Source organism: Adiantum capillus-veneris, chromosome 9 (genome assembly GCF_014529385.1).
Source record: "Adiantum capillus-veneris isolate H3 chromosome 9, ASM1452938v2, whole genome shotgun sequence".
Taxonomy (NCBI): Eukaryota; Viridiplantae; Streptophyta; class Polypodiopsida; order Polypodiales; family Pteridaceae; genus Adiantum; species Adiantum capillus-veneris.
This window is the reverse complement of record NC_140939.1, coordinates 123,753,121-123,767,821: the sequence shown is the minus strand read 5'-3', so window position 1 is coordinate 123,767,821 and position 14,701 is coordinate 123,753,121. Positions and strand designations below refer to the sequence as shown.

Below are 14,701 nucleotides of genomic sequence, written 5' to 3'. Positions count from 1 at the left end.
GGCCCTAACAAATGCATGCAACCCTCTCACCCCCCTCAACATGTTGAGAATCTTAGTTAAACTTTGTTTGCTTGAAAGATTATGGGGCATGGAGTTTGGTAGATCAAACCCCTAAAACCTTGGTTATAAATTTTTATGCAGGTAAAACCGGGGATGTGTAGGTGAGGGAGGCACAATTTATGGGCGTTTGCAATCAATGAAGGAAAGCTTGGCAAAACGTCTCTCAAGGACATTTGAAATGAGAATGTGAGCGAGAGAGAAAGAGAGAGAGAGAGAGAGAGAGAGAGAGAGGCATTGCAGTTACTAGAGGTCCCGTGCCTCCAGCTCACATTTTGTCAGCTTTGCTTTTGCTCCACTGCTGCGTGTGTGTGTGAGAGCGAGAGAGAGCTTTCTACCTCACCGCTTTTCACGAATCCCCCCTTTCTTTCCTCCTTCCTAGTAATGCTTTGCCTGATGTGTATGTAGATAACTCCTGTTTCCTGACAACGACCGCCTGCGAGCCGAGGGCCGGCGATGGCGAACTTCGACCTTCCTTCACCTCCGCCCTTCCTTTCTCTGCATCTCAACTTCGTTGGCGCATCTTAATAATCAATGCCGTCCTGATCACTCCTCCTCTCGAACTCAAACGCACAGAAACGGAGTGATTCGGCTTCGCATGCTCCGAGAATAAGTTTGGAGAGAGTAGGTCTGAAAGAGTTGGCTTCTCCAGGTATTCCGCATCCCAGTAGCTACTCAATCTTCTCCAAGTCGCAAGGTTGGACATCGCGCGCAGTTCAAAACTGCTCTTGCAACGTACTTTACTACTAAATCGATCTCAGCTACACTCATTTGTCTGACCAAGCTTATGCTTGAAATTCTGGGAGGTCCGGCTCCTTGTGTGAGCTGCCAATGCGAGAACATTGATCTGCAGTGTGGTGGTGTTCTCCCTTAATAATGTAGCCTCGTCTGCTAGCGCACATCTGCATCGAGTATGGATTTTCTCAACAACCAGCTTTCAAAGAAGACAATTATTTTTGGCCTCAAGCTCTGGGTTGTAATTGGCATAGGAGTTGGAGCTTTTATAGTGCTGATCCTCTTCTTTTTGTCTCTGTGGCTGAGCTCGAGGAAGAAATCTTCTGAAAAGCGGAAACACGGTGCAGGTGTCCCCAGGGGTTCAAGAGATTCCAAGGCAGCCCGCGCCAGGAAACCTATTCCGCAGCATGGAGCTAATGGCACTAATCACCTTCCAGCTGGTGATCCTATGCAGTACAGGATACAAGCAGAGAAGGATGCTGTTGTCAGGATTCCCCCAAAAGAACATAATCTTGAAAGAGCTCATAAAGACATTGCGACTGAAAATGGAGCACAATCTTCAAGGCCAGACGAGGCCAGGGTGGAGATGGCAAGTCGGAATCCTTTGCCTCCTGTAGAGAAGCGGGTAGCAGAAGGTGAGCGGAAGGGGCTTCATCGCTCTCATGATAGAGGATCAAGTGCTAGCGGAGATTCACGCTCTGCAGACTCTCCATCATCAGCACCTTCAACTACAGGCATCTCAGTGCCTGAAGTTTCTCACCTTGGCTGGGGCCATTGGTACACGCTTCGTGAGCTGGAGGCTGCTACAAATTCTTTTTGTGATGCAAATGTGCTTGGTGAGGGTGGATATGGGATCGTCTACTCAGGTCTCCTACCCGACGGGACTCGCATTGCAGTGAAAAATCTTCTGAACAACAGGCATGATATCAATCACTATCTGAGTGCATAGGATTCAACTGCCATTGTTACTTGTTGATACATCTAAGGGGACTTCATTGGCACTCACAGGGCTTGTGAACTGCCGTTTAAAACTCCTTCTTTGGAAGTAACAATGTTAAATAGGTCATTTTTTATTTTGCAGAGGACAAGCCGAGAGGGAGTTTAAAATAGAGGTGGAGGCAATAGGGCGTGTGAGGCACAAAAATCTTGTTCGTTTAATTGGCTATTGTATGGAGGGTTCTCAAAGGTACTGCCAGCAAGGTTATTACCTTAACCATGTGTATATAGAAACTTACTTTTCAGCCCTTTGGTTGGACAGGATGCTAGTGTATGAATACATTGACAATGGAAATTTGGAGCAATGGCTTCATGGACCTCTGGGAGACAACCCACCCCTATCTTGGGACATGCGGATGAAGATTATCTTAGGCACAGCTAAAGGGTAAGCTTTTGGAGGCTATAAGATTCTCGGGTTGATACTTTGTTGTGTGTTTTTCTGCACTTGCTAAGGTGGTTCCCAGTGTACAGTGTTTTTTTTAAAATTGTATTGCCAGTCGAAACTCTAGCAATAATCTGCTTCAGGAGCCTTAACTTTTACAGTTTAAGCTGCGGAGAGGCATTTCAAGTGGTCGGTAGCAGGGCATTGCTTGTTTCATTGATCATCAATTAAGTCATTACCAAAGCTTTCTGGGGATTATATGAATGTTATGTTTTATATCTACTTTGTGGGACACTCTGGGAGAGAGATTGCAAGAGACATGCATTGGTTGGAGTTCATCTTCTTGCCACTTACCACACTATCACAGATTTTTGATGTAGACTGGCTACTATGACAAACCAGGGTATCAAAGCTGGCACCTGGAAGTAATGAAGAGGTGTAATATCTTGTTCTGGGTGTTGATTGATCCGTGTTTAAGCTACCTTGGCAAACTATTGTCGATGCAAAATGGGCTGACTTTGCCGAGACAATGGCTTTTTTATTTAGACTTATTTTTAATGTTTTGGCATTGTCGTTTTCATTTAAGCCTAGTTTTATCTTAGTCTTCTCCTAGTAGAGGACATTACATTCGCCACAATTGCACCCTTGAATCACTAGTCAAAGTTGCATTGAGCGGTGTCTCGCTGCAAGGGGAGCAAATTGGAATTACATTGTCATGTCTCATGACAAGGAGAGCAAATATGTGGCTTTGTTACCTAGAGGGAGAGACATCTTATCTAGCTTTCATCTTCAAGATAGAAGCGTATGGACAACTATTTTTGTAATGTTTTTGAGGGGTTATTATGGTCGTGTTTCTCAAAGGAGGAGTTTAGTTGGCGCATCGCGGCGTCTTCTGCAATTGAGGAGGTGAAGCGGGTTGATATGGAGCTCCAGCTTGTGAGTGCGCGTGTGCCCGATGCGGTGCGTGCGGAGAAGTGGAGAAGCACGAGATTGGTGTGGGTGGAGCAACCTTTGGAACTAATGAGTGAGGAGCTCCTTATTCATATGTATATAATGAACAAGGGGGGCAAAAGACGCAACGCCTTTACCCCAACAAACTCCCACTTAAAGGCGATTCGTTGATGAGTGAGGCCTACTAGCTAAACTACTAGTATGTACAAGAAACTAGGTGAGAGACTCTCAACCTATGCCCACTGGCTCACTTTGTCGATCTACACGCATTCGTATTGGCTCTGGTGGTAGGCGAGTGTGCGTACCCACGCTAGAGCCTGCATGTAAATTCCGCAGACAGCTCCCGCAGACAACTCTGTATGGTCTGCAAAACTCCACTATGCATCATGCTAGTGTCAGTCATCGTACGAGTGGCAACCCTTGCTGCAAATGCTCCCACTGCACTAGATCGGGCCTCGACACTAACAAGTCGAACATGAGATGCTCGAACATTGACAAAATCTGTGCAAACCTTGCTGTACTCGCCTCCCCTGCGCTATCTGTAATCACTGCATCATCAGGACTACCCATCGCGTATGGATGTGTCAACATCGACACTGGGAAACCTACGTCCCAGTCACCCATAAGCAAAACTGTGCATTCTCAGTAGCAAAATCCACAAATGGCATTCATAGCACTGCCAAAATCCTGGCAAAACAGCTCACCCCGATCGAGTGGCTCTATGGACGTATACCTGTCCAAAAACACCTGTAAACCTGCGAACCTGCTTCCTACGAGCTACAGGTAGCTCAAGCTGTATCCACAAATGCATACATAGCATGAAACTGCACAAGACCGTGCCAAAAGCTCTTTGAAATGCTCCACACAATCGTACATGAGCACTACATGTGCCGCACAAGCTATACTGCAACCTGTGAGCGAAACCGTTGGAAAACTAGCACACAGTACCTCATCGGTTGGTAATCACGTCGACCGAAAACGCTTGCCAAGAGCTAAGTGCACTCGAGGGAAAAACTTGCTCCGGGATGGACCGTCGAAGCTGTATGTGGTGGTGTGTGTGACCGTTGAAGCAGAAGCTGAAAAACTGTCGAAGGTCGAAAGCGCCGTGGAGAGTATGTCAGAGCCAAATCCGCTCCGGAATGGGCGCTAGAGGAGAGCCGATGCTGCTCTCGCTCTATCGTCGCCTTTTGTGTCGAAATGCAACGAAAAAAAGAAAAGGATTTCTGGAAGTAAAAAACCGAGATCTTCACCATCTCAATTCTGTTGCACCTGACATTGATATGAGAGCTTTGAAGATTCTGCACTATCCCGCTTATCCCTAAAAAGTTCTTCTCTCTCTTGTGTTTCTGGTCGTGTTGGCAGTCCTTCGGTGTATACTCCTCCTCTCTTTGAATAGCAGGCCTACCATTGCGTGTAGGACCGTGTGCACCTTGAGTGTCGGAAAATAGCAACCAATTTTATACCAGGTGTTGCATGCGGGGTGCGCTACGATGGGGTAGAGAGTCTCCCAAACATTAGTTTGCGGCCTTCCTTGAACCAAGAGCGGAAATCCTTGCATGGTCACGACTGGTAGCGGCCATCGTTGAAGCTAAAAAGAATCACTAACGTAAGGAAAGAAAGAAAAGGATTTGTGGAAGTGTAAAAGACCATTTCAATTCCGCTGCACTTGACATAATGTCTGTTCGCGCTTGTGTGTGAGCATACATTGGTACCTAGGTCTACACCCACTATTGGACACTGACGACGTTAGGGGATGTTGTAGTATTTAGTCAAATACTATGCATGATGGAGCTGATGGTCATATTGACTTGTGGATGACTACGAGTTTATAACTTACATCCCTGTAAAGGTGAATCTGGCTCATCGTGGATTCATCTAGGTGCATTCTAGCTGTGTGTTTAAAGAAAGAATCAAAGGAGAAGGTAGAGGATAAACCAGAATGTTCAAAAGCAGCAGAGAAGCGTGTTATGTATGCATTGTACTTGGGCTACATAGACAAGCTACTGCTACAGGGCAACATCAGTCTTAGTATAGCTTAGGATCTAGCTTGACACTTTATGAGCCTCTAGAAGGACGTGGACAAGATATTGCCACAAGTCAGCATTAGTCTTAGCTAGTATAGCTTAGGATCTAGCTTGGCACTTCGTGAGCCTCTAGAAGGATGCGCATGATCAGATAGGTTATAGTTGCATACCCTCATTTGCAGAGTACAGCAACTCAAGCATATAGACATATAAACAGTCAAGTCATTTATTGATAAGTAACTTTGACATACATCTTTAAAAAGTAGGTAGGGCAAATGGAAAAAACCTATAAAAGAGTAGCTTGGCCTTCAGATTTTAGGACATCACAACTCAGAGCCCAGTTCCCAGTACCTAGCAAATCAATACTAGCGTTTTCAATCTTTGCATCAGATTTGGCCCAGTGTTTTGGCATCAGATCAACCATAGCGTTTTGCATCAGCACCAACCTAACGTTTTTACATCAGTACTAGATCTCCTCAACATCAAGCATAGCATTCAACATTGTATCACCATTGTACAATTAATCTAAAGTAAGTACTTGTTTTGGCAACAGAGCAAGGGGGCCTTTGAGGGTGGTTGGGACCTGAGATGCAATGTTACAGGCTTGGACACTCTAAGCGAGAAATCAATAGCAATACACGAATAGAAACTTTAAAATCAATGGACACTCTAAGCGAGAAATCAATAGCATTACACGAACAGAAACTTTAAAATCAATGAACTTTGAGAGAGAGAGAGAGAGAGAGAGAGAGAGAGAGAGAGAGAGAGAGAGAGAGAGAGAGAGAGAGAGAGAGAGAGAGAGAGAGAGAGAGAGAGAGAGAGAGCACGGCACGGCGGAGTTTTGCGCCCAAAAGCACTGGCCCCAAAGACTGGCGCTCCTTTCGGTCTTTCTTTATTATTGATCACGACAAAGTACAACTCTCGAGGGTCCTTTGCTCTCAGACTTTGCGTCCAAATGCTCTACAGAGTGAGAGGCCCAAGGGCTCTTATAAGCTTACATGGGATGCCCAAAAGAAGAGTCTCAAAAGCACTCATTTCAAAAGCACTAAACTCTATAAGCTATGGGCCCCAAAAGCTAGCGTTGGAATCTGCAAAAAGTGCGAGCGTAATTTGCGAAAATCTGTACAGCCTACCATGTGGCACAGCCAACGCAAAGCGTAAAAAATTTGCACAGCCCTACCATGACATGGTCCGTATGGACTGCCACATCAGCATGTTAGTGCATTTTACGGAAATGTCTTTCAAGGTTCAAGCTTCTGTCTTTTAGGGTCCCGGGCCTTACGGTCGATGCTTCATAAGTTCTTCAGGTTAGTCAGTATAGTTTCTCTCGTCCACTCGGCCATTTCTCTTCCAGTTTGTCATGCCACGTCATCACTTTATAACATGCAGTCATCTCTCTTCTCTCTCTTTACCTCTCTCTTTCATTGTGTTTAGTTCTCTTCAGCGAAGTAAAGTACTCGTGTTTGTGCGAAGTACTAGATTTGAGTTAAAATCCTTACAGAGTAAACAAAATAAGAAAAGACAAAGGTAGGACTTGTTCCGGTTTCGTGGGGTCGGCTTTAGACCATAAGGCTGAGAGTACTGAGCTCCCCATAGCGTGGGGCGAGGTCCGAGATTAGGAGACCTTGATATTTTTTGATGTAGGAGCCAAAGTCAAGACCAACTTCATTTCACTGGGATTGGGGGCTCGACTTGGAATAACGCATGAAGAAATGGGACCTCAGATGGATGCAGTTCTAGCGGCACCTTGGCATGACGTCGCTATTATACCTACGCCGCCATTACACCTATCATTGGCAAACTTCGGTTACATTGTCAGGGCATTTAGGGTATGAGGACTTTTATATCATGGCTCTTGAGGGGTGATGTGTATTTTTGTGCACAACTTGGTACCACAAGAACAATGTCGTGATTGATTATTGGGCAAGAAAGGCCACAATGAAAAATGATAAGGGTAGAGAAATCAATCCTTATGCAGAGTTAAAGAGCTAGTGCGTCCTACTTGTATCAGCTTCAGCCATTACGATAAAGGTAGAGAAATCATCCTTATGCAGAGTTAAAGAGCTAGTGCGTCCTACTTGTATCGGCTTCAGCCATTTCTAACGTAATGAAATCCAGTCTTTTTATTTACTTGATTTTTTTGAGAGATTTGGAAGAGCATAAAGGTTCAAATTTGTCGTATTTAGAATCAAAACATCAAAACTATTTGCAAGCTCAAGCTGATTGTTTCAGAGGGTGTACTTGGGGAGCTACCTCCCAAGGATCGTACGATTGAATTAAATCCTCCTAGTACGCCTCCAAACCGGCCACCTTATAGAGCGGGCAAAGCCAAAATGAAGAAATAATGATCTAAGTGAAAGAACTTTTAGGAAAGGGTTTAATTGAACCAAGTTTTTCACCTTTTTGTTCACCGATGCTTCTTGTTTTGAAGAAGATGGATCTTGGAGAGTGTGCATTGACTACAAGGCCCTCAATAAAACCACCATCAGGAATGGGTTTCCAATATCCAAGATCAATGATATACTTGACAGGTTACAGGGTTCTTCGTGCTTTAGGAGAATCATTTTGGCAAGTGGCGATCATTAGATCATGATTGCTCCTTGAGATGTGTACAAGACCGCGTTCAGGACATCCTTCAGATTGCACGAGTGTTTGGTGATACCTTTGGTCTCACAAATGTTCCTGCAAGGGGCACTTTCCTTGATGACTTCATCGTATTGTCCAAGAATGAAGAGGAGCATAGTAAGCATCTCTTAAAGGTTTTTGAGGTAGTGCGGAAACATAGGTTAGTCATCAACGGAAAGAAGAGCGAGCTCTTCCTACTAGAGATACACTTTTTGGTGCACATCATATCAGCAGAAGGTGTCGTACCCAACGAAAGTTACTTCTCTTCAGGATTGGGTTTGTGAAGAATGTACATGAAGTTCATAGCTTTTTGGGTTTGTGCTCGTACTACCAACGGTTCATTTGAACGTTGGCAGAGATTGCTTTGCGTTTGCATATCGTAACTGAGAAGGGGGTTTCATTAACTTGGGGACCTTCACAAACTGCATCTTTTGAGAAACTCAAGTAGAAATTGTCGATTGGTCATGTTTTGATTTTGCCTGATTTGCAGTAGCCTTTTGAGGTTTGTGAGGCTTGTGGTAGTAGTTTGGGTGGGGTCTTAAGGAGGAGGGCCATGTCATAGCTTATGACAGTCGTATATTTTCTAGACCTGAGAGGGTTGCACATGTTTAATGGAGGAGGGCCGTGTCATAGCTTCGTGTCATAGCTTATGACAGTTATATGTAGGAGGGCCGTGTCATAGTTATATGTAGGAGGGCCGTGTCATAGTTTAATGGAGGAGGGCCGTGCCATAGCTTATGCACATGTTTATGAGAAGGAACTGTTAGTAGTGATTCACGCTCTGACTCAGTGGAGGCATTACTTGCTTGGAGGAGATTTTATGGTGTTTATTGATCATCAGAGTTTGAAGTATTTCTTGTCCCAGAAATATCTTTCAGACAAGCAAATTAGATGGATAAACATGTCATCGCAGTTCCATTTCCATCTTGTTTACCTCACGGGAATGGTGGCAGGTGGGTTGTCTGACAAGCCACAGATATCCACTATCGCGACAATGCACACCATCAAAATTTTGAGGAGATGCTCGAGCAGTATGCTTTAGTATAGATACAGATTTTGCAAACATGTATGATCTTTTTCAGAGTACAAAGCAATGTTGCATTCCAAATTGGTATTTATCATTCTAATTTCTTCCCCTACCGCACGATAAATATGCATACTGGTATCATTACTTAACATACTAGTTGTTACTTGTACACACACCAATACACATACATGCGCGTATGACATATGCATGCATGTATATTAGGTTGTAGACATATGTATGTATATAGGCATGTGTGTGCATGTATGTTGGTGTGGATGCATGCATATTTACATGTGTGCAACAATGCATAAGTAGACATGTACATCTATTTGTAATTAGTACTTTTAACCTATTTTTTGTATTGGTAGTGATTACCCATGTCGTACAACATTTTTTATTGTTTTTTTGGTATTGTATCTATCGTTTCTATCCACCTTGGTATAGAGTGGGAAGAGAGTTTTAAAATGTTCTCTCACGGAAGGATATTTGGTGCGAAAATTCATGATGTGTATGACACGTGGACTGAGGCAAAAGGTGTGCCACAATCCTCCTTTTGTTGGGCACCGAGGCATCGAGGCGACCTTGAAGGGTGTGGAAGAGTTTTTCTACTGGCCTCAATTCAAGAAGAATGTGGACAAGTTTGTGCGCACTTGTTTGGTGTGTGTATATGTGTGTGTGTGTCTAAGAGAGAGAGAGAGAGAGAGAGAGAGAGAGAGAGAGAGAGAGAATGGGCTCACTCGTATGTGTTTTTTAGTTTTGTCAGGGGATACATTCAGTGGCATCACTCCCGACCACAATGGTTCATCCTGCACTCCTCTCATACCTCACCTTGAGGAGTCGCATTTCGTGGATTCTTCCATATCCACCTTTGGTTTTTTACAGCCGTGTAGATCCTGCAAGATAGGATATTTCTAGTATCTCCAGCGTCTAGGACATTGGTCCAGCCACTCCCTTGGCCCTCTTTTCCTTTTGCTGCAAGTATCGCATTTGGCTCTATGCACCTGTGATGTTTTGTTTCGCATTCCAACAAAATAAACATGACCACTACAAGCTGACTCTACACCAAACACCACCCGAGCCCTCCACAACTCTAACCTTCTGCCCATCTGTTACGCATCTGGATCCGACAAACAAAAAAAACAGCAAAACAAGCAACAAGTAAAAAACCATGCAAGCACTCACACACACCCCAAGCACAAGCAAACACACATACACAGCAAACACAAGCAGAACATACCACACACACAATTCACACAAAAGAAAAAGCCGCCAACAAGACATGCATAAACATGTAGAAAACAAAAAACAGAAGGAAAAAACCTGCGTCAAAATCAAGACAAAGCAAGAAACAAAACATCACAAACCATAGGGAAAAACTACCAATGATACAGAGTTACAAAAGATGGGTTGTGTATAGTTGATTATACACTAGGAGTGGTGATGTTTATTTTGTTGGGATGCGCCATTTTGCTGCCGACCTCTAGTCTGATATTGGAGATTCTTTGGTGAGTCTGGGTGGCTTGTTTCTTGTGCTACTTTCTTCCCTTACTCCCTTGCTCCTAACCTTTGTAGTATCACCCATCTTTTGTAACTCTTGTATCATTGGTAGTTTTTCCCTATGGTTTGTGGTTGTTGGATATTACGGGTTTTTTTCACCATCAGTTCCGTTATATTTTGTGAGCCTACCGGCTGATGTAATACCTTCTGTAATTTGATTACGTAATACAAAAGCCCCTTCTTTTAAGAGAGAGAGAGAGAGAGAGAGAGAGAGAGAGAGAGAGAGAGAGAGAGAGAGAGAGAGAGAGAGAGAGAGAGAGAGAGAGAGAGGGGGGGGGGGGGGGGGGGGGGGGGGGCGCCCTAACCTACGTGTCCCATACGTGCTGACTGGCATGCTGCTAATGTAAAATGCTGACGTGTAAGGTTTTTTGACGCTACGCGAATGTTTTTTGGCTGAATTGAATTAGGTGGTCCCAGACATGTTGAAGTAGATGTTTGGCCGACCCAAACATTTGTGCCATCTATAAAGGTGGCTACCACCCCTTCCACAGACTTTTTAGACTCCCATCACTCAAATTCCACAGAGTTTTTAGACTCCTTCCCTTGGCTTTTGTGGCGGACAACAAATGGACCCCTACTGCCTTTGTTACAGTATGGTTGTGCCGTAGAGCTGCATTTTTAGAGTTTTCAGATTTGTTTGAGAGCGCCCTGGGGAAGTTGGTTTGTTCAGAGAGGTGTGATCTTGGTACCTTCTCTTGGCTTGTGTGGTGGATGACAAATGGGTCCTTACTGCCTTTGTTACAGTATGGTTGTACTGTAGAGCTGCATTTTTGGAGTTTTCAGATATGTTTGAGAGTCAGTTTAGTGACACCTTGGGGAAGTTGGTTTGGTCAAAGAGACGTACCTTCCATTCGCTTTTATGGCGGACGACAAATGGGCCCCTCCTACCTCTCTTACAGTATGGTTGTGCCGTAGATCTGCATTTTTGAAGTACAAAATCCAGACATGTTAAAGTGGATGTGGATGATTTTGGAGGCACAGCCCAAGGGTTTTACAGTCCCTTGGCTTCTATGAGCTGCTACATGAGGTTTCATACAGTGGATACTTTTTATCAGTCTCACTAGACATGTTGGTTTTGCTACATTTGCCAGAGGGGGACCTAGCTTTTGGAAAGAAATCAAATCATGGGTGTCGGCTGGGCATCCGGGGGGCAGATTGGAAGTGGTCAAGAGCATGAAAATGTCAGTGGGGGAAGGGCTTCAATCCTATTTAAACTGGGGGAAATTCATGGATTACAACTCATGAAAAGTGCAAACAATTTGCTAGTGGGTCCCTTATTGGACTATTCTATTTGGGGTTTTGAGCTTGCTTTGGGAACTTCTGAAAGGGCTTTAATTCGATTTATAATGAGGGAGATTCATGTATTGCAACTACTTGCTTTGGGAACTTTTGGAATATATTCCTTGATTGTTCCGGTTTGTATGTGTCTATTGAACATTGTTTCCTTTTTCCTACCCTTTCCTTTTCAATATTTGACTAAGTTGACTTCATAATACACTGGTTTTTTATGTTTCTATTGGAGGGAGGAACACTTTCCTGTTGTAAATCTCACCAAACAGACTTTTGGTTAAAGTTAAAAGCTATGGAGGCTTTTATTGATTGTTTTGGATTCTCATTATTCTATTATTTAATTTTTGCAACAGACTGGCTTACCTGCACGAGGGCTTGGAGCCCAAAGTCGTCCATCGTGACGTGAAGTCGAGTAATATCCTTGTTGACAGTCATTTTAATCCTAAAGTAGCTGACTTTGGCCTTGCGAAGCTTTTAGGGACAGGAAACAGCCATGTAACTACAAGGGTCATGGGCACTTTTGGGTAAGTGGGAAAGACTAAAGTAACTGGGTGATGATTTTATTCTAATGTCTTTTACTGCATGCTTTGTGTACATTTTGACCACTTTTGTCCTATGCAGGTATGTGGCTCCAGAATATGCATTGACTGGCATGTTAACTGAGAAAAGTGATGTCTACAGCTATGGAGTGCTTCTCATGGAGTTGGTCACCGGTCGCGTCCCTGTAGATTTCAATAGGCCAGCTGGAGAGGTGATCTATTGTTCTCGTACGCATTCTGCTCCACACTAATTTAGTCAGCCTCAAAAGTTAAGTCTGTTTTTATGTTTTGCAGGTGAACCTCGTCGATTGGCTGAAAGCAATGGTGGGTAATCACCACTCTGATGATGTCGCGGATCCAAGAATGGAGGTGAAACCGTCACCTCGGGCTCTTAAGCGGACATTGCTGGTAGCTCTACGATGCGTAGACCCGGATGCTCATAAAAGGCCTAAGATGGGGCATATCGTTCATATGCTTGAAGCAGATGACAATCCTTTCCGTGAAGTAGGTGAAAGAGTTCTTTTTAACAGTGTCTTTTTACTATGTAATCCTTTCTGTTAAATATGGGGAGAGTTTCTTACCATAGTTTATGTGTGAACCTGAACATTATGTAGGAACGCAAGAGTGCTCGAGAGTCACATCGGCAAAAACAGCATCTCCAATCGACTCCCCAAAGTCAGGGAGCTGCCTCTGATAGTCCGTTTATGGCCCCTCCAAGGGATTTATCAAGAACAGGTAAAGCAGAAGGGAAATGGAAAGGGTCGTCGGGTGACAATGATCAAGACATTGAGTCAATGAGCAATATGGATTCTAGAGCAAGGCGGCGGAGGTACGAGGGTTGATTGTCTAAGGAAGAAGCCTTGCAGGGCCTGGTATATTGAGAGCACAAGGCAGAACGGATAATATGCATACGATTTTATGCAGGTGTCTCGGAGTGTGAAATATATACAGACCACAATGAGATGCAGTAATGTTGAGGTGATTGAAGAAGCCTATGTTTGAGGTGCAATTCTTTTGTGTATTTGCAGATTTGTAACTTGGTAGATAGAGTCGAAAGAGCGCAGCTTCTTTGATTGAGTGACTCTTATGCCTCAGTCAACTATCAATGATGGAGATGATGCTGAACAGGGCTGGACTATCTTTGCATCATAAAACAAGGCAGAGTGTTCCTTTACAGATTTGAGTACATCTGTGTAATTGCGGATCTCACAAGATGCATATTCACATATGATTAGAGAGAGCCCAAGAGCAATCCATCAGCTTTTTGTGGGCGCTCATCTCCTGATATGTATAATGATGACATTATATTTCAAAGCATTAAACGAGTTTCAGAATGTCTCTTTTGTCAGTAGTTGAGTACAAGACAATTTCCAGGTCTTAAGGAGGAAGGCTACAATATGCTCATGCTTGAGGTAAATAAGGGCTTCCGGAGAGTCAATTCTTTATACAGAAAAGGATTCTAAAGACACAATTGGTAAGGTTGTACCAATCACCTTGAGCAAGGTTTTGCAAACTTAGGTGAGCTGTCAAGGAAGCTCATCCTGAAGAATAACTCAACGTATGATCGAATCAAGCATTGTTCCTCCCTCACAATGCATGTTTGTGAGAGAGTTTCCAATCCTTTGGCATGGTGAGCAGCTCTTAAGGAAATTTTTCTAGATACTATGATTAGTGTATAAAAGGCCTTCAAATGAACTTTCTTGGATTCTTTCCTTGATGCACTTAGCATTTTATCCAATTTGTAGAAAAAAAGGCACTCAAGTGTCCTATTTCTATATCACATTGATGTTAATGTAGGAATGCGGTTTAAGTCAATGTCCTGATATTAACATGATTGTACTTTTAAATATTACTCCTCAACACTTTTTTCTGTTCAATTTGTAATGTTTTTTTTTCAAGATCACTTTCTCAACGTCGTTTTGTATGTGAAAATGTGAAAAAGTTTAGAATAACATAATCCCTACTATTGAACCCACGTGATAGGCATAGCTAGCATACATAGTATGGGTTGATGAACAATATCATGCTCGGAGACATTTCTTAGCCAATAGATACATACCTGCCATATGCCTGAACTAGGAGCAAGTTTTCCAACAGCAACGTCAAAGAATCTACCAAAAAACTGAACAAGGATCCTTTTGGTGATAGCAACATCAAAGCAGACCGTACAGAATTTACACCAATTTGAGAACCACCCGCTTCTTTTGCTAGCGAGCTTGCAATATCCCAGTTAGAAAGCGGTTTTGGGGTATCTTTCTTCTAGTGGCTTGTTTCAAGATGGTCCCTCTCAAGGAGCAGATGGAGCAACTTACAAGAAAGCAACCATTTTTCCATACCATCATAGTACTACACTTACAACAGCACAAATTACAAATTTTGACATTTGAGATTTTTGGCCTCAAGTAAGAAGGATTAACAAACACTTCCTCTTTTTTATTAGAAGAGGATACTTTTGTCACTAGCAGAGGATCAAATGATGGGTCTTGTGCATTTGCTAAGCCCAAAGTCCAAAATATAG

General features: G+C 43.4%; 1 protein-coding gene across 1 annotated transcript; it reads left to right on the top strand.

The window, feature by feature from the left end:
* Positions 1 to 360: 360 nt before the first annotated feature.
* Positions 361 to 14,035, top strand: LOC147451120 (putative serine/threonine-protein kinase At1g01540). The gene is made up of 7 exons (XM_086520085.1): positions 361 to 1,710; positions 1,874 to 1,978; positions 2,051 to 2,173; positions 11,998 to 12,168; positions 12,266 to 12,395; positions 12,478 to 12,687; positions 12,798 to 14,035. The coding sequence occupies exons 1-7, from the start codon at positions 971 to 973 to the stop codon at positions 13,023 to 13,025; spliced, it is 1,707 nt and encodes a 568-aa protein (XP_086376211.1). The 5' UTR covers positions 361 to 970; the 3' UTR covers positions 13,026 to 14,035.
* The last annotated feature ends 666 nt before the right edge of the window (positions 14,036 to 14,701 follow it).